This window comes from Monodelphis domestica, chromosome 4, assembly GCF_027887165.1.
Source record: "Monodelphis domestica isolate mMonDom1 chromosome 4, mMonDom1.pri, whole genome shotgun sequence".
Taxonomy (NCBI): Eukaryota; Metazoa; Chordata; class Mammalia; order Didelphimorphia; family Didelphidae; genus Monodelphis; species Monodelphis domestica.
The window spans coordinates 17,010,327-17,030,600 of record NC_077230.1 but is presented as its reverse complement, the minus strand read 5'-3'; the positions used below and the strand labels follow the sequence as shown (position 1 = coordinate 17,030,600).

The 20,274-nt window shown below is 34.4% G+C and overlaps 1 protein-coding gene across 11 annotated transcripts in view; it reads left to right on the top strand.

The window, feature by feature from the left end:
- KDM6A (lysine demethylase 6A) overlaps positions 1-20,274 on the top strand; it is a 252,356-nt gene that overhangs the window by 133,220 nt on the left and 98,862 nt on the right. For 7 of the 11 annotated variants that reach the window (XM_007493305.3, XM_001366285.5, XM_007493302.3 and 4 more), the window contains one exon: positions 9,895-10,015. The exons of 3 other annotated variants lie outside the window; for them this stretch is intronic. In XM_007493305.3, the coding sequence (XP_007493367.1) occupies positions 9,895-10,015 (121 nt within the window). Of the gene's footprint in view, positions 1-7,773; positions 7,910-9,894; positions 10,016-20,274 lie in introns of those variants that run through there. One more of the 11 variants, XM_016433176.2, reaches the window with a different exon arrangement.

Below are 20,274 nucleotides of genomic sequence, written 5' to 3'. Positions count from 1 at the left end.
TAAGATTTTTGTGACAAATCAAAGTTAGCAGAACCCAAAGTATAGAGTATAAATTTTCTGTAATAATGTAATTTATATTGAAATGTATTAAAAGTGAATAAATGAAAGAAGTGCGCAAATGATAAAATACTCAAAAACATTCAATAATCACAATATTGGTTTCCTTAATGTTTAAAGTTAAATGTGTAATTTTTTTTTAACCTTGATGTGTTATACTCTGTTGTTATTCTTACTGCCTTTTAATTGAAAATCCCTGAGTGACAGGAAATGAGTGACAAGAAAGGGAAAGATATCCTAGTGGTCTGTATCCATTTCAAGGAGGCGGGCTAGGCAAAGTACCATTTAAGAGAACTTAACATTGAAGAAGACATCTAGTCAAATCACATACATGACTGAAAATCCCTTTTTAGAATATTCTAGAGGAAGTTGCTCTCTAGGTATCATTTGAAGACCTCAAATAAGAAAAATCCACTACCTTCTGAGTCTGCTCACAGTTCTCATTTTTAGGACAGCCTTATTCCTTATTAGTGAATCATAATCTATTTCTCTTATCAGTTTAAATAAGAAGTCATAACCTTTTTGCTGCAATGGACTCAATCTTCACAGATTAATATTTTTAAGTATAGAATACCTAAAGCTACCAAGGAAACAATTATATTGAGATACAATTGTGAAAACTTTTTTTAGACATTTGTAGACTCCAGTTTAAATAACTTTTAGACTTTCAAAAGGAGCTACTTTTTATTAAAGAATAGAAAATATATTACAGAATTTGAAAGAACTCCAGAAAAATACCTATCTTAGCTTTTACATGGCTAGAAATTCTCCTTAAAACAGCTGGGACAACTTTTCAACTTGCCTGCCTTTGGAATACTTGAAATCATGGTGGTTCTATCATCCTCCCAAGTTGTATTCAGTCTAAATGTTTCCATTTTCGCCAGTTGCTCCTTGTATGTCCTCATCTTTAAGCCCCTCATTAACTTATTCTGTCTTCTGGGAGTATTTCAATTTGTCATTAAATTGCATGGAAGCATAGACCTTCTTACATGGTCTGACTGGGGAGGATTAGAACAGTATATCAGGACTATATAGTTTAAAAAAAAATCTATTTTTTCCTTCAATTAAAACCTGTTTTTTCCCTTTCTCTTCCTACTTCCTTCCCTGACATCGAAAACACAGGGGGGAATAATTAAGTATCCATAGTCAAGCTAATGAAATTCACCTCATTGGCTTTGTTTAAAAAATATCTCATTCATTACTCTGAATCTTATCATTTCTCTGTCAGGTGGTGGGCAGCACCCTTCAGTTCCCCACTATTTAGTAAGTGCCTTCTTTGTACCGGTCATTGTGCTTAATAAGTTTCTTCATGATGGTCTCTGGAATTATAGTTAGGGATTATGATCAGTTATGAATTCATTCAAACTTTGGTTGACTTTTACAATGTTAATGGATGAGAAAAAAATGCCTATTTTCTTTTTTCAAACCTTTACCTCCTGTCTTCGAATCAACAATGTATATTGGTTCCAGGGCAGAAGAGTAGTAAGGGTTAGGAAATGGGGGTTAAGTGACTTGCCCAGGGTCACACAGCTGGAAAGTGTCAGAGGCCAGAGTGGAACCTAGGCCCTCCCATCTCTCGGCCTGGCTCTCAATACTCTGAGCAACCTAGCTGTTTCGCACTGCTGCCCCACCCATTTCTTTAAAAAAAAAATACAAAAAAACACCATGAAATATAGGCATAAGAGGACTTTTCTTTAATATGACAAGTATCATTCTAAAATGTAAATCTAGCATTTCATGCCTTACCCTTCTAAGAGCTTTATTTCATCTTAGGTTAATTTTTTTTTCATGAATCATGGTTAATTTATTAAATTTCTACAATATATATCAGCCACAATGAGTAGAGTAGATAATAAAGCAAAAGCAACAGTGGTTTTTGCCTTGTTAACTCTACTCATTTATATTGTTGATCTTATCCATTCATACCCTTAGATTTTTCTTTTCTTTCGAACTGTTAAGACTCGATTGTTTCTTTATATTTATTCTATTTGGATTTCATATCATTTTATTGTTAGTAGCTTGCTTTTCTGGATAAAGAACTGACCTTTAAACTAGAAAGCATGGCTTCAAAGTTGCACTTTTGACATGTACTGGGTATGTGAACCTGGACACATCTGTTATGGGCAACTCTCTTGAGAGGCAGAGAAATCGAAGGCTTGTATTGAGAGAATTTCTTCCTCAAGAGATTTCTACACCAATGATGAACCTAGGTTTGTAAATTTCAGATCTAGTGTCCTTCCTACTGAGTTGTTGCAAACAATAATAGGAGAATTGGTTTTTAAAAAATTCCTTTTTATATCTAAATGCTTGAAGAAGGATTTTATTTTTCCTCAGAACTTATTCTACCAAACTGAGCTGTATGGGACAATTTCCAAAACCTGTTAACTTCTTATTTTAAATAAGTTAATTTACATTTGGATTTAGGGAATGACAAAAGATGATAAATCCCAGATATTTGAACTTTATATAGTTGGGAAAGTGCTTGCATTTTGATAGGTAGTGTAAAATATAGGACTTTCTTAAAATAATCTTAAAATATTTCTTAAAATTATTTCTTAAAATAATTTTTTAAAACTGAGCATAATTATGTAAAATTAAATGCAAAATGATATATATTTCACAACCAAATAATTGCACATTTTTTTAAGTGTTCATTTTTGTTACAAGTTTTTGGGTAAACTGGGGCTAGAGTTAAGATAAATTGATTTTTAATTGTTTTCAGATACTACTATATGACCCTAAGCAAATAGCAGCCTCTTTTTGCTTTGGTTTTTCCAATTGTAAAGTGGAGATCATAATAGGACTTACCTTGTAGAATTTTTGTGAAGATTAAATGAAATAATAACAAAAACATTTAGCACTGTGGCTGGCACATAGTAGGCATAAATTAAATGCCTCTCCTCTACTCTTATCTTCCCTGAAAGGGATTTCATTTAAATGCTTTGGGTACAACATTAATATTGTTTGATCCTTTAGTGGATATATTTTTTTAATTAAAATGATAGGATATAAATTAATCAGTGTCATCTTTATATATTTTAAAGCTTTATAGTAATTTCTCATTTTCTAAAGATCCTATCTTTGAGAAGTAAATGATAGAATATAAATTAATCAGTGTCATCCTTATATCTCTCTATATTTTAAAGCTTTATTGTAATTTCTCATGTTCTAAAGATCCTATCTTTGAGAAGTTGTAACCTAGCAAATTTAACCTTCTTCAGTATCATGTGTCTGTATAGTTTTTTTCAAATATATTCCATCCTATCCCTTAGCACATTTGTCTTTCCATTTGTTATTTCAACTTCTTTCAGGGACCTATGAAATGAAATAACTGTGACTAAAATGTCAGTAATTTGATAAGGAAAGGAAAATGGAAAAAGAAACAAGGAGCAGAGTTTTAGAAGACATTGAGAAAATGAATATATAAGTGTATGACATTTTTAGGATTTTAAGTGGTCAGCCCATTGAGAACAGATATACTGTTTGACTGCTGGGCAATGAAATAGACAAAATAGTATGTGAAAGGAAATAACAGTGCATGGTGAATCTATAATTATATTTATGGAATATTTTTCATCATTTGGTATATTTCGCTTTTCTATGGAAGCTTAGTAATGAGAAATTTGAAAGTGATAACAGTATTCGTTTGTTCAACAAACATTTATTAATTCCCCATTATAAATATACTCCTTGCTTTGCTGTTTCCATATCCTCAGTGTTAGGAAAAAATGACTTGTAATAAAAATTTAGTAATAGATATTTTTCCAGAATAATATTTTAAGGTTGTCATAGTTTTAACTCCCTCATAAGCCAAAGTTGATATTTTGAGCTTTATGTTTATTAAATAATCTTTATCTCCTTCTTAGAGCCTGTATAACCACTTAAATGAATTGTAAGTGTCCTTTGGTATTTTTTCCTTTAGCCAGTAATCTAGAACACATGGTTGTCAGTCCACTCCAATGTATACCTGTAACATGAAGGGCAATCCCAGTGTAGGTCTGAACTTATTCCTCACTAGGGCATAGCTTAAAGGAAATGAAGTAAGCTCAGAAAAATCCCAGAGAGGTATAAAATAAAATGGGATTTAATTATTTATAGTATCTAAGTTCTCATGTAGATATTATTGCATGGATCAGTAATCTATGTATAAGTAATGACAACAACGATAGTAATAATCCTAATTTATATAGCATTTTACATATAAGGAAACTTGAGGTGATAAATTCAATGACTTGCACAGGATCATCTTGCTAGAAAGTATCTTTGATGTAATATTTGAACTTGAGTTTTCCTGGATATCTTAGACAAGTTGTCAAAAAAAATTATTCAAGGTGCATGGGTGGTAGGCCTTAATAATCTAGAAATGTAGCATTTATAATTCTCATTAGCATGCATCTTCATAATGACGACAATATAAAGATACTTATACATAAGCATTCAGAAGTCCTTGTAAGTATATTCTTAGTATAATATAGTAAGTATAGCTCCATCCCTATTTGTACAACTCGCACATTGTAGCAACTATTCCAGATTAATGATAAAATGTTAAAACTCATGAGCCCCTACTGGTAGGTTAGGTAGGGAACTGATATAATTAACTTCAAACAATGTCATTTGATTTGAAATGTCATAGCATGATCAATAATAAGGAACTATTCCCTCTGTAAATTTGTGCTACTTCTCCCTTGAATAAAATAAAGCTTCAATTGTAAAGATGGGCATATACACCTATGTTTATATTACCTGTTTTCTCCTATGGAGGTGTCTGCTTGAGAAACAACTTGTACCTCTAATCCTGCAGACCTTTGTTTTTCTTTTATTGTAGTATCTTCATGTTGCTTTTCCCTGGCCTGTTCTTTGTTTGGCACAGCATCTCTATTTGGTAAATTGCCCTGCAGCAAAATGCTGTCATAAATTTGGGGAACATAAGGTGAGAAAGAAATCTCCTGAACTCTAGAAAAGGCACAAAGGAAAGGTAGATTCCTTCTCAGAAAGATACATTCTACATTTCTGGCCATCTACTTACAGTGGTGATTCCTTCAACTCATAGAACCCTCCCATCTCAACTGGATTTTTAGATACATCTTCTAATCATATTGGTTTCTTAAAGGCCAGCAAAGGTATGGTTAGTACTTTATTCATATTTTAGCTAACTACTCTCTGATTCCATCAAATTGATGGTAGTATTTCTTCATAAAGGAATAACTAGTTATTAAACACTTCTTTATAGTTCATCTCCATTGTGAATGGGTGGCCTTTAGCTTTTTAGCTTTGATAGTGTCACTCAATCAACTATAGTAGCTCCATTATCACTTCCAGGATTAAATATAAAATCCTTAGACATTTAAAGCTTTTCATACCTTAATTGTTTCCCCTTCAGCCCTACCCCTCTACTTTCAGTATTTCTATAGCACAACCAACTAGGACCATCTGCTTCCCCACCTACTGTGCAATCCAGTACCACTTACTTCCTTGTCTTTCCAGGAACAGGGCTTTTCACTCTCTTTCTAAGGGCTCTCCCTCTATCTCCTTGCTTCTTTCAATTGTAGTACTCTTCCTCTGCTGATTATTGGTTCTTTATCTTGATTGTAAAACCTTTTTATGGTGCGTTCCTATTAGATTGTGAGCTCCTTGAGGGTTTTTTGCTTCTCTTTGTATCCTAAGCACATACCAAAGTATGTGGCACAAAATAAGTGCTTAATAAAAGTTTATCAAGCAATTCTATATCCTTTACAAGGTAAAAAATGATCCATTAAAAATACGAATTGAATTCACCCTTTGCAAAATGAAAAAATGAGACTACCATTCTTTACATTCTTTAAAGTTATTACTTAGACTTGGAAGAACTCAGTTTTTCATAAATCCATCACCATGTACACCAGCACATGCTTGTTTTCATTTATCTGTGAAAATTATAGGGAAGCGAGATGAGAACAGTGCACTTTAGACCAAGAGAAGGGCGTGGGGGCAGGAAGTGTAATAGAAATAAGAAATGGAGAATTATTTATCTGGAATAGAAAGAATGGATATAATTTTAGTGGAGAATTGACCCTGTCCTATGCCCATCTAGCAAGACTGGCTCCTATATTGGACAGGTAGATGTTATTGTCAGAATGTAATATGATCATTTGAATAGAAAGAAGAAAAGGGTGAGTTCAATACTTGGACCACAAATTTGATACAAAGTCGTGGATAGGGGTACAACTTAATTGTTTGGATATGCTGTACCCAAAAGAGGTGGCAGCTACTAATTTGATAGTTTATTTTTTATCGTCCAAAAAAGTGGACCAAATCTAAAGGCTATAAAATAAAAGTTAAAAAAATCTATACAATTAAAAAAGAACATTGAAGAAACAATAAAAAAATCATATTCCAAGTCTTGTTTTTGATAAAAGGGGAAAAAGTATTGCTCGACTGTGGAAATGATGGAGAACTTTTGGGGGACAGTGTCTAATTCTTGTTTAGTTCAACAAAAGTAATCTATAATTAAAGTAAGTCCAGGAAGAATTAAATTTTGAAGACACAAGGAGCCAAAGTCTATGAGGCAAAAAGAACATTGTCTAAAGAGATGGATCAACTGAGATTTTTAGATAAACAACAGAAAACTGAAGGAAGAATGGGCAACTGAATTTTTTTTTAAAAAGAAACTTGGTACAGTTACATAAAAATATCAGGTGAAATGCCAAAGCTCTGAATGAGTTCAGACTTTTCCAGAACTATGTACAATAAGGGTTTTAATCAAAAATATAACTATTTTAAGGAAAATAAAGGAAAACATAAAGGAGTAATAACCTCTTCTTGGAATGGGTGTTGTGTTTAATAACAGAGGAGGTAGATCTGGTTAACAGTTATTTTGCTTCTGTTTTCTCTGCCAAAGTGAATGATGATCTTTGCACCCTAAAAGTATAGAACAAAACTGAATATTAGGGTAAATTAAAATCAATTTTTCACAGCCATTTAATTTGATTTTTGCTAAAATTCTAGAAATCATTATTTTAGGGGAAACAAAAGTGAAAACAAAGTAGTAATCATAAAGTGTCTAAATTTTCTGCATGAAGAACAAATCATGGGAACAGTTAGGTGGTTCAATGGATTTAGATCCAGGCCTAGAGAAGAGAGGGTCCTAGGTTCAACTCTTCCTTGCTGTGGTTTACTAGGCAAGTCATTTAACTCCCATTGCTTAGCCCTTACTGCTCTTCTGCCTTGGAACCAGTATATAGTATTGATTCTAAAATCGAAGGTAAGGGTTTAAAAAAACAAACCATGTTTTCCTCAAAGATGTGTGCTTGGCCCAATATAGTTTATTAACAACTTGGATAAAGGCTTAAATGGCTTGCTCATCATGTTTTCAAGATGACCAAATTGAGAAGACTACTATGCAACATGCTAAATGAGAGATTGGGGATTCAAGAAGTAGTCATAGACCATTGGTGTGAATTGAATAATATGAAATTTAATTAGGATAAATGTATAGTCTTGCACTTCAGTTAAAAAAAAAATCAATAGTGCTAAATAAGATAATGTTTGTAAAGCACTTAACATATTGTTAGTCAGCACTTAATAAATTCCTCCCTTTCTCCTTTAACAACTAGTTAGCAGTGTAGTATGCCAGTCAAGAAAGCATGCGCATCCTAGAGTATTTGTCTCATTGTATTTAGCCTGATCAAACCACACCATGTGTGCTATGTTTAGTTTTTAGCCTTCTCATATGTCAGAAGAACATTATAACCTGGAAGTTTTCAGAGCTGAGCAGCTAATATTATTGTGAATGGCCTTGAGTTCATGTTAAAGAGGAATAGTTGAAAAAATTGGGAACGTTGCACCTAGATTACTGAAGACTTCTGAGAGATAGGTTAGTGATTCAGTTATTTGAAAGTTCTGTGGGGGGAAAAAGATTATTTTTGTCTTATTTGGCTCTAATGTGAGAAAAGTGACAGAAGCTCAAGTTAGATTCAACATAAGGAAAATGGTATTGGTAGTAGTCTCTCAGTAACTGAGAATGACGATTGTCTTTGTGCGTTTTGCACAAAGATACTTGTGCATGAAGGAGATTTAAGTGGAAAAGTCGATGCACAGAGACAGTCCTACTCTCTTGGAGTTGGAAGCCTGGGTCCAGTGGCACGAAAAGTCGTTACACCTGGAGACTTCCTCAACTGCATTGGATGGCTGTGTTGTCTTTTGTGCTCCAACACGCCCTAAGCACTCCACAGTGCTTCGCTGCGTCGCCCTCTCAGCTGTTAAACCTTCTTATTGGTTTCTTCCGTCTGTTCGGCCGAAGCAGTATTCACATGCTGGGTGAGCAAAGCCCTGGCTCACCAGGAGTCTATGACCCGATGGCTACCCTCACGAGGTTTAGCCGGCCTGTCGAAGCCTTTGCCTGGGGTGTGGCCGCTGCCGCATGCTAGCAGCTACTGGGAGCCACACGTGAGAGCTGGGTGTCAGGTGAGGGTCAGTGGCTGGAGAGCTGCCCTACGAGGGCACGACAAGCCCTCCATACCAGAGATACTACCCCTCTCTGAACACCCTATATACCCCATAACATAACAACATAAGGACAATAGTATTAAAAATTAATTATACCTACAAAAACACCAGAATTGAGTATTTTGTAGCTGTCTTATTTTAAAATTTTTTATTTGTTAAATGGCCTAGTCTAGATGAAGATTGAGGTCCTTTCTTACCCCAAAATTGTGATTCTCTAAATTTTATACTTATTTTTCTCTTCATTTTATTTTTTTTATTTCTCCACTTCCCTTTTGATCTTTTTTCACCTTTTATCCCTATTATTTTGGCCTGTCCAGAGTAATCAGTGATTTCTATGCATGTTGTTTAGCTGTGTGGACATAGTTTGATGGTACTCATTTCTTAGAACATCTACTGGCCCATATGCTGTCCTTGGGAGAAATTAATTTGAGCTCACAAAAGCTAATTATTATCCAGACTATTAAAAAGAAACAGAAAAATTAAAGAAAACTCATTTATACCTATTATTCTCAGTGTAATGTTACAGTTTAATAAAGTACTTGAAGTTGCCAAATACTTTCTATACATTTTTTCCCCATTTGACCCTCATCAGTGCCCTGTAAGGTGCATTTTGTTATTGGCCTCATTGTATAAGTGGTGAATCTTAGGTTCAGAGACCTTCAGTGACTCATTCAGGGTCCTATGGCCAATGGGGTACGGCATGCTCAAGAGTCTCCTGGCTCTAATCTTTGCTTTTGATATGTTGCTTTGTATAGCTTTCAGCTCGAGGATCGTTAAAGTGAAAGGGGCTGTAAGTATAAGGTCTCTTTTTTTAGGGGTAGAGTATTGATTAAAAAAAATGAATAAAAAAAAGTTTCTATATATAAACTTCCATCGGCTCTAAATTTTTTTATTTAGATATTTAATCCGAAAGAAAATAAAATATTCTCTATCACTCCTGAAAGTGGTAACTGATGTGTTTCAGATTGGCTACCAGTTCTTTTATTTATATGACTAGTCTTTCTGTTTCTTCCCCCTCGAATTACTGTCAAGGGGGCTAAAGGGCGGGGTAGTTTGAGGTACTTTTTGATTAAAAAAAAAACATCATTTGTAACAACAGGAGGCAGCATGGCATAGTATAAAGAACTAGCTTTAGAGTTAGGGGACCTGTTGTCAGAGGGTTCCATTCTTGAATTTATCATTAAGTACTCAGTGACCAAAAATAGTACTTTGAATGTGATAGGTGCTGTATAAATATTTATTGAATTAAAAATGGTATTCAGTTAAAATAAAATATATAATGTACTCCTTAGCAAATATATGCAAGTAAATAGCAGAAAAAAAAGTGATATCTTTTATGTCTATTTATTTCAGGGCAATTAAAGCATTTCAAGAGGTGCTTTATGTTGATCCCAGCTTTTGTCGAGCCAAGGAAATTCATTTACGACTTGGGCTTATGTTCAAAGTGAATACAGACTATGAGTCTAGTTTAAAGGTAGGTTCTTGGGTTCTATTTCCCTACCTCCAGATAAAATTGTTACTTTGTATAGTTTCTTAAATATGCTTAATGTTGGCGTTTGTAATTAGCAAGTCAAAAGCTATCTTTGACATTTAGGTGATTTACTTGTTTATATAATAGACAAGAAATAAAATATTCTGAAATATGATTTTTAAGGTCCATGGGAGTTTCCATGATCCTACATCTTATCTAAAAAACAAAAAACTTTTAGTAAAAGATTCAACAGGAAAAAAAATGTGATTTTTTAAAAAAATTTTTTTGAGAGGACTAATGTGCCAAAGAGTCACATTTGGGATCACCATGTTGTAATTTAGCATCATCAGAATGTTTCAAAATATTTTAAACATTTTATTAGAAATTATTTTACTAAAAAAAATTACCTAAGGGCTACTTTCTCATTTCTTGGGTGCCTTATCCTGATCATTAACAGTAATTTGCATATGAATTAATTTTCAGTTCAAAATATTGTTTCTTAAAAAGTTGATTTGAAAAAAAAATAGTTTATTTAGTAGTCAAGGGAAGAGATAAATTTCTCTTGACTGATGCCAAATTCTTTTCTACTAGAAGTAACATGTACTTGGTCTATTCATGTAATTTTAGGTAGAAAAGGAAGTTCCAGTAATTTCATACATTTTGAAATATTTTAACTTTTAATAAATTCCCATATAAGTTGTCCTATGTTATATGATACATATTGTATGTTTCCTTTCCTTCTTCCCTCCCCTCTCCTGGAGCTGACAAGCAAGTTTATCTGGGTTTTTATTTAAACATACATCTATATGTATATAATTATGCAAAATATTTCTATATTATTCTTTTTAAGTCAATAATGTTATAAAACCAAAACTCTCAAACATATACCCAAGTAAACAAGTGATAAAACATCTTTTCATGTATTTGAATATTTTTAAGTTCTCAAAATGGCTAGATTTTTTTTTAACCAAGCCTCATTTTCTTGTGTAAAATAAGTGTCCTAGATATATTCTGCAATGACCCTTCTAGCCCTAAATCTATGATCCAGTGATCATTATTGAAAAATACTTATTAAACACTACTAATTGTGTGCACATGCTAGGAGTAATTTAATAGATCATTGTCTTTATCTCTTTAAATTATAAACAACATTGATGGACAGACATGTAAAAGATAAAAATCTATCTGAATAAAACTGTAAAGCCAGTTGCCAATAGCGAGTTCACTATTTAGGTTATATACATTCCAGAGGTAACATTCTAGAAATATTTAGAGTTAATTATTAAGTTAAGGTGCTGACTATTTGATAAAGAATTGTAGAGCAACTAGAATTTTCTTAAGGAAGTCATGAAAGTGCAACTTTTAGAGTCGACTAAAATGGTAGAGCAGAGATTTTATGGCAAGGAATTCACAAGTATTCTGGAGGTGAAGCTTTAAAAGAAAAAATGTATAGAGAAGCAATAAAGTTGTATGAATTAGGAATATTGTGTTACATATAGATTAATGGCAATGTTAAATTAGGCTATTTTTGTGAAAAGACCACTTTACCAAAGTACCTGTGTAAAAATTCTTTTTGTCTTTTTTTTCTTTTTGAAGTGGCAAAAAATTTTTATTCATCAGTCTCACATTACATTTTTGTCATGAATTACATTTTTGTCATGAACCATCCCAAATCATTTATTGGACATCTTGAACTAGATGACTTGGAGACATCTTAAACTAAGTATTTTTCAAGCCTTTAAGATTCATTATCTTTCACCCCACTCTTCTAATTACCTTAATACTGCTGACAATTTCCCCATCTCAAATCATTCAGATTCGATAACTAAAATCTAGGCTTTCTTCTGGAATAGAAAATCATTTTCCCAATATAGCTTAAGTTTAATTCAGTATTCTTAAACAAAATAAAATAATGAGATCATAATTTTAGCATAATTTAATATTGATAAAATTTTTGCCCCTAAATGTGTGTGTGTGTGCGTGCACGCGTGCGCGCACGCATGCGTGCTCTGTCTCATTCTCTCATGTCCATTCCCATTGTGTCTTGTAGGACTATAGATATTTGTAGTAAGTTTTGTTCTTCCTCATTACTTGAAAAATGAGTAGGAAGAAGGAGATTATTTTGGAAAATGTCAATTTTTATTTCCAAGGAGTCTTTTGTTTGGGTATATTTGGTATCTCTTGTTCTAAGTGGTTAGTTTTTTGTAGTTCTCATTTCTTTTTTTCATTTCTTTTCCTTAGTGATCTTATTTTATTTAAAACATTTTTATGTCTTTTAAAAATTGCTTATTTTCTTAATTGGCAATATTCATTGAACTTCAATCATTGTTTTTCTTTGAACTTTTGCTTATAAATGTTTTGTAGTCCTTCTCTTGTTCTCAGTTTATGCCATTGGCTTCACTTTCACCATAGTTGCTCTTTATTGTGGGATTCTCTTAACCCGACTTCTCAATTTGGGAATTTGTGTTATTACTAGAAAAATGTCTAGGACTTATTTGTTCGTGTTTTATATATTTTTTTAAGGATATCAGTTGCTGGTAGACAAATCTACTAAACCTTCCTTAGCAACTCAGTATCCCATTCAACACAGTGGCTTTTCCCAACCCTTTTTATCCCATTTAAAACTCCTTTGGCTCTCTTTCCCCCGTTCTCTCAGCTGAGAACCTACCTCTTTCCCTCTCTTCATAATCTCCTCTAAGATAGCTTCTGCCACTTTCTCCTTTTTTACAAACTATAGCAAATGAAGAAAATGTTTCCTTTTTTTTCCCCCTAAACAAGATTACCCCCTCTCTTCATTGAAGGGATCCCATTCGATTCCATATTCTCTAACAGATTTGCTAGTTATTTTCAGTTTTTCATTTCTCAACCCATTTCTTATGGGTACAAACATTCCCATTTCTCTCCAGTCCAGAAAAAAAAACCCTAATTTGTTTCTTCTGTTTCAGCTACTATAATTTTCTATCTCTTCTGTCCCTAGTTACTGAACTGCAAAAAGGCTGTCTGGAAAAGGTGACTCCACTTTCTCTCCTTTTGCTTTTTTAAAAGCCCTTGTCATTCCACTAAAACTGCTCTCTCCAAAAGTGCTAATAATAGTTGCCAAATTGAATGACCTTTCTCTTTGATCACTTTCTCTTGTTACTCTAGGTTTTTGAGAACACCATTGTTTGTTGCTTCTTTTCCTACCTGGTAACTCTTTTTCTCCAAGGGACTTCTCCTTGACTCATACCCTCTTCTTTTAGGTTTTATCCTGACTCCTCTTCTTCTTTCTTTGGTGATCTCATCAGCTCCCATTGATTTGATTACTGTATCTAGTTTAATGATTCTCTACTTCTTTAACCTGATAGTTGCTAAGTCTTGTGCGACCCTGACTGTGATTCCATTGTATTTGAGTGTTCCCTTCTAGCTAATTTTGAAGTATTTTCTGTTTGTCCTGGTAGCTCTGGAATTTGACTATAATATTCCTGGGAGTTTTCATTTGGGGTCTTTCAGATAATGATTAGTGTATTCCTAAATTTCTATTTTATCCTCTGGATCTAAAATCTCATGGATTTCCTTAATAAGTTTCCTTAAATACTACTAGTACTACTAGTACTAGTACTAGTACTACTACTACTGCTACTGCTACTACTTACTACGACTACTTACTACTGCTACTTACTACTACTACTACCAGCACCACCACCACCATTACCATTACCAATACTACTACTTACTACTGCTTTTTTTTTTTAAACACTTACCTTCTACCTTACTATATATTGGTTGCAAGGCAGAAGAGCAGTAAGGGCTAGGCAGTAAGGTTTAAGTGACTTCCCCAGGGTCACACAGTTAAGAAAGTGTTTTAAGGCCAGATTTGAAGCTAGGATCTCTTGTCTGTAGGCCTGGCTCTCAATCCAGCTACCCCCAATAAATTCTTTTTTTTTTAAAGAGGTAAATTGGGCCTTTGTTTTTAATTTAAATTAATTTATTTAGTCAATTTAGAACATTATTATTTGGTTACAAGAATCATAAGTTTTTCCCACCCTTCCCTCCCCTCATCCTTCCCATAGCTGACGCCACAATTTCACTGGGTGTTACATGTGTCCTTGATCAAAACCTATTTCCATGTTGTTGGTGTTTGCATTAGGATGTTCATTTAGAGTCTCCATCCCCAACCATATTCCCTTGACCCATGTATTCAAGCAGTTGTTTTTCTTCTGTGTTTCTGCTCCCACAGTTTTCCCTCTGAATGTGGATAGAGGTTTTTCTCATAGATCCCTCCAAGTTGTTCAGGATCACTGCATTGCCACTAATGGTGAAGTTAATTACAATCGATTGTACCACAGTGTATCAGTTTCTGTGTACAATGTTCTGCTTGCTCCTTTCATTCTGCATCAATTCCTGGAGGTTGTTCTAGTTCCCATGGAATTCCTCCACTTTATTATTCCTTTGAGCACAATAGTAAGAGACAGAAAGGAGGATCAGTGGAATAGACTTGGGGTAAGTGATCCCAGCAAGACAGTCTATGAATGATAAGCTCAAAGATCTCAGCTTTTGGGACCAAAATCTACTATTTGATAAACAACTGCTGGGAAAATTGGAAGACAGCGTGGGAGAGATTGGGTTTGGATTAACATCTTACACCCGACACCAAGATAAACTCAGAATGGGTGAATGACTTCAATATAAAGAAGGAAACGATAATCAAATTAGGTGAACACAGAATAGTATACTTCTCAGATCTTTGGGAAAGGAAAGACTTTAAAACCAAGCAAGAGCTAGAAAAAAAAATCACAAAATATAAAATCAATAATTTTGATTACATCAAATTAAAATTTTTTGTACAAACAAAACCAATGCAACCAAAATTAGAAGGGAAGCAACAAATTGGGAAACAATCTTCATAACAAAAACCTCTGACAAAGGTCTAATTACTCAAATTTATAGAGAGCTAAACCAATTTTACAAAATATCAAGCCATTCTCCAATTGACAAATGGGCAAGGGACATGAATAGGCAATTTTCAGTTAAAGAAATCAAAACTATTAATAACCACATGAAAAAGTGTTGTAAATCTCTTCTAATCAGAGAGATGCAAATCAAAACAACTCTGAGGTATCACCTCAAACCTAACAGATTGGCTAACGTGACAGCAAGGGGAAAAAATGAATGCTGGAGGGGATGTGGCAAAGTTAGGACATTAATTCATTACTGGTGGACTTGTGAATTGATCCAACCATTCTGGAGGGCAATTTGGAAATATGCCCAATGGGTGCTAAAACAGTCTGCCCTTTGATCCAGCCATAACACTGCTGGGTTTGTACCCCAAAGAGATACTAAGGAAAAAAGACTTGCACATGAATATTCATAGCTGTGCTCTTTGTGGTTGCAAAAAATTGGAAAATGAGGGGATGACCTTCAATTGGGGAATGGCTGAACAAATTGTGGTATATGTTGCTGATGGAATACTATTGTGCCCCCAATAAATTCTTGAAATATGATTTCTAATCAATCTCTCTTCCTCCTCCCTCCTCCCCAGCCCCCTCTGAGTTTTTAGAAATTTTCATTGGGTTTATGCCTAATTTTCAGTTTTCTTTGTGGATTTGATCATAGCTGTTTTCACAGAGCTGTCTTTTAAATTTGTTTCTTAATCTTCTCTGTTACCATATGGCTCATTCTTTTTACTTATTTTGGATCATTTTCCATACTCATTCTTGATTTTGAATTTAGTCTATTCACCTAGGGGTGGGTAGGGGATTATCTTAACATTTCAGATTTTCTCAACTTACTCTTCCCAATTAGTTTTTGGTACTTTTAAGTTTGTGGTGATTCTAAAGTGATATGATTTGGGGAGAGGAGTAGTCACTGGTCTTACTCTGGTCCAGTCCGTCCGCCCCGCCCGCCCCCCCCCCCCCCCCCCCCCCCCCCGCGCAACTCTTAAGACAAAAGGGCAAGGGTTACCAGAGCCACATAGCTAGGAAATAACTGAGGCCAGATTTGAACCCAGTCTATGCATTTTGCTACCTAATAGCCCCTTTGCTCTGATTTTTACCCAGGAAGGTCTCCTGCTCCAGTGTAGTGCTTTGCTCTGCCTTGGAACAACTCTGGGCTGAAAGTTCTCATGCTGTTACTGCTATTGCAATTGCCTCCAACCAATGCTGTGACTACCTCTTGTGGCTCTTGTCTGGCTCCCACCCCATTGACCCTGCCTTCCCCCCCTGCAATCTCTCAAGTTGTTGAACTTAAAAAATATTTCACCCCCAAATGCTTCTTGGCCGTCCTTGAAAAGGAAAGATGAGAAGAATTTTTTCGTGATCAGGAAGGCAGTGGAAACAGCTCTATCAAATACTTAAAGCTTGGCTAGACATTGAAGAAACCAAAGATATCCACTGCATCACTAAACATCTCAAACCACTGGACTTAGATGACTGGAAGTCAGATGACTTTGTGCAACTCTGTCTTACTTAAATCCAATTTATGCTCAAGACAAAAGATAACCACTAGTAATTTCATTTTAGTACTCTGAGTAAGATGGAACACAACCATAATATACTAAGGGAGATATTATATTCAAAGATAAATGCTAAAAATTAGAGTTTTACATTGATACTATTGTCTGGGGTAATCATGAACTGTATAACATTCTAGACGAACAGCCAGAGGTACCCTAGGGGTTCAAAGAGATGGAGTACAGTAAATGAGTAAAAGTACCAGGCATTGAGGATAACCTTGCTCAGGGCATGGAGGCTGAAGATTTATAGTGTGTATTAGGAACAAAAAGTAGGCCAGTTTGACTGGAGACATAGATAAAGTTTACATAAGATGAGGAGAGAGAAATAATCTTTCAGGAAATGAAGGCAAACTACATATTTAGATAGGCTATAAATGTCAAAGATGCTAAACATACTGGTGTGAGCCACTGAACTAGAACAGAAAGGCTTGGGCTTCAAAAATTATAAACTTTTGTGTGGAAAATGGGTTACAGAAGGGAAAGTGGCCACAAGAAGGATAGTTAAGTTTTTGCTATAGACCGTAAGAGAAGTGGTAATGTGATTCGGTAATGTACCGAATGAGTACAGTATGAATAAAGAGAAAGGGGACAAATTTGAGAGATATTGACGAGGTGGAATCCATGATATTAACATCTGATTGTTATAGGAGTGGGATGAGAAGTAGTCAAGAATGGGCTTTGAAACTACTAATCTGGCTAACTATGATTATTAAATATTAAGCTTTTAATAAAATCTTATTGAATGATTGGAAGAATGTTGACACAATTAACAAATAGTGAAATTAAGAAGAAATGGATGAGTTTTAGTATAAATTCTGTTTTGGGCAAAATGATAAAGAGAACTCAAAAGTAGAGATACGTGGGACTGGAGTGCAAGAGACATGAAAGGTAGACATGAAATATATCCGGGGGAGTCATGCATAAAATGATAGTTAAGAGTATGGAGTCTTAATGAAATCAGTAAAAGAGGGAAAATAAAATTAAGGAGATAGGACCTGTAGAGATTGTTATGAAAATTCATTCTTGTTTCAGTGGTGTGTATAGTCGGGATGATGAATCTGGAATGGAGAACGAGAAAGATATATCTAATAGATAGAGGGGAACTAACATGATCAAGCAGTGTCCCAAAAAACCAGTGTTCTAATCTAGGCCTAAGTAGGCTAGTATAATAATTCTGACTTATGTTTAAATACCCTGGGGTTCTCATCTTAAAAAGAAATAATATAATCCATCTAAGAATAAATTAAAAATAAGACTTTTTTAATAGTTATTTTAAAATAAGTTTTTATCTTGGTCTTTTGTTTTTATCATATAGTATTCTCAAATCTTCTATTCCTAGAGATAAATTCTATATAATAAATCATTAAAAAATAAAAATAAAAACTAAGGAAAAATTCACAAAACTGATGAATACATTGAAAAAGGCTAAAGAATTGCATTAGTGTGCATACTTATGGATTTTTTATATACAGAAATAGGTGGTTTGGGTGTATACTCTTCTTTTTAGTCATGTTTGATCTTTATAATTTTTAGCAGTGATTACAACAGGATAAGTAGGCAGATAAAAAAATCTCTGGATCTCCTACCTATCAGTGGTCATTCTCTGCAATCAAGAAATTCCTCTTGCTACCAGTTGTCTTGAATGAGGATTCTTGAAGTTCTTGATATTACTAACTCAAAAAGCTCAATTAAAATTAAAGATGTATAGCTCAGAATCTTAACTATCAGAACCTAAGCTGATGGAAAAATATAAAGCATAATAAAGATCAACAAAGCCAGAGACTACTGTAGGCCAATAATTGCACTCTATTTGCCATGCACAATCAATAATAATTTTTATGGAATGAGAATGGAAATATTTTTAATTCAGCAGTCCTTATTCTCTGAAAATTGATTAGGATGCACTCTCTGTAATCCTCCCCATCTCCAGACATATACTAAAACTTATTGCTTCAGTAGTTTTATAATACAAAAATTCTGAGATCTCCTATGACTTTCATCTTTTCGCTTTTGATGTACCCTGTGCCATTCTTGAAGTGAGTGAATATCATTATCCATTCATAGGACTAAAATACTGCTTGTCATTTCACCAAAAACAAATAACAAACAACAACAACCAAAAAAACAACTCAAACCCCAACCAAACAATTCACACAATTATGACTTCTTTAAAATTTGGAAGAACTTCATTTCTTTTAAAAACCCACACCATCTGTCTTAGAATCAATACTTGTGTTGGTTCCAGGGTAGAAGAGTGGTATGGGTTAGGCAATGGGGTAAGTGACTTGCCCAGGGTCACACAGCTAGGAAGTGTATAAGGTCAAATTTGAACCTAGGACCTCTAATTTCTAGGCCTGGCTCTCAATCACCCAGCTGTCCCTGGAACTTTCTTTTAAAATTACCATTGTTCAATCAAGAAGCCTTTATTAAACACCTACTCTGTATGCCAAGTATTGTACTGTGATGATTAAAATAGTAGAAGCCATAAACTGTAGTGATTAAAATAACTGGGAGTTATAAACTGTGGCAGATAAAATAGTGTTTGGCTTAAATTGTGACCGCAGAGAATATGGTTTCAAGACAGTGTCTTGTTTTAAATCAAATATAAGGTGTTTGCCAGGGAAAAATTCCCAAATATTAAATATACCCAAGTTAGCTGGGTTTTATAGAGATTTTAATTAATCCAAATGAGGAATTAGAGAAAGGGAGAGAGAGAGAAAAGGGGAATAATGAGAAAAAAGTCTAGGCCAACTTAGGCCAGCCTTAAGAGAGAGAGAGATCAGTCAGTCTTCAATCCACTCACCACAAGATTTGTCCCAAGCAAAATTCTAGTGTTCAGAGAGACACCAGTTCAGCCGGCTTCATCTTCAGAGAGATTCTTCTGACTGTCTTTCTCTCAGCTTTTCATCTCCTTTTAAAGGGAATTTTCTCCTATGTCACCTCCCCTAAGTTCTCACATCAACCAATCACAGTAGACGTTTTCCAAAGGACAGACCACTCTTAATTCACACCTAAGTAGGCTTAAACTTTTGATTAAGTTCACACCTGAAAAAAATCTCTGAGGAAGTTCTCACCTCTTTGCAACTTGTAAATTCATAAGTTGCCTGACCTTCATAGGTACTTAGCACCCTTTTGTATTATATCTAAAAATAGGCAACGCTTAAGAACTTTTGCCTTACTATTTGTATGGGTTTAAGTACTTTTCATTGTATAGCAAGGAGTTTCTTCCCCTAAAGTATGCTTAAGTAGGGGTGGAGTAGAGTTCTCACATTCCTGACTAAGTCCCTTCATTGTCTAAAGTGGGGAATGGTCTTAACCAAATCTTATGAAGTAGGGTCTGAGAATTTTTAAGATTCACAGTACTAAGTGCTAGCAATCCAAATAATGACAGAAGTGCTGTTGTCAAGGAATTCACAATCTATATTTAAGAGAAACAGGAAGTCAATAACAGTGAGGCACTAGAATAGGAAAGACTCATGGAAGGTTGAGTTTTCCCTGTGATTTGAGAGAAGCCAGGAAGCAGAGATGAGAATATTTTAGGCTTTTGGGACAGTGAAAGAAAATGTCCAGAGCTGATCCATGATATGTCTTATTCATAGGACATCAAAGAGGCCAGTTTAAATAGATCAGAGTTAAGTATTAGATGTAAAAAGTCTGAAAAGATGGGAAATAGAGGGAGCTAAAGATATGAAGATCTTGAGCTCCGAAAAGATAGTTTTATTTTTTATTCTGAATGTGATAGGCAACCAGTGGAGTTTATTGAATGGATAGG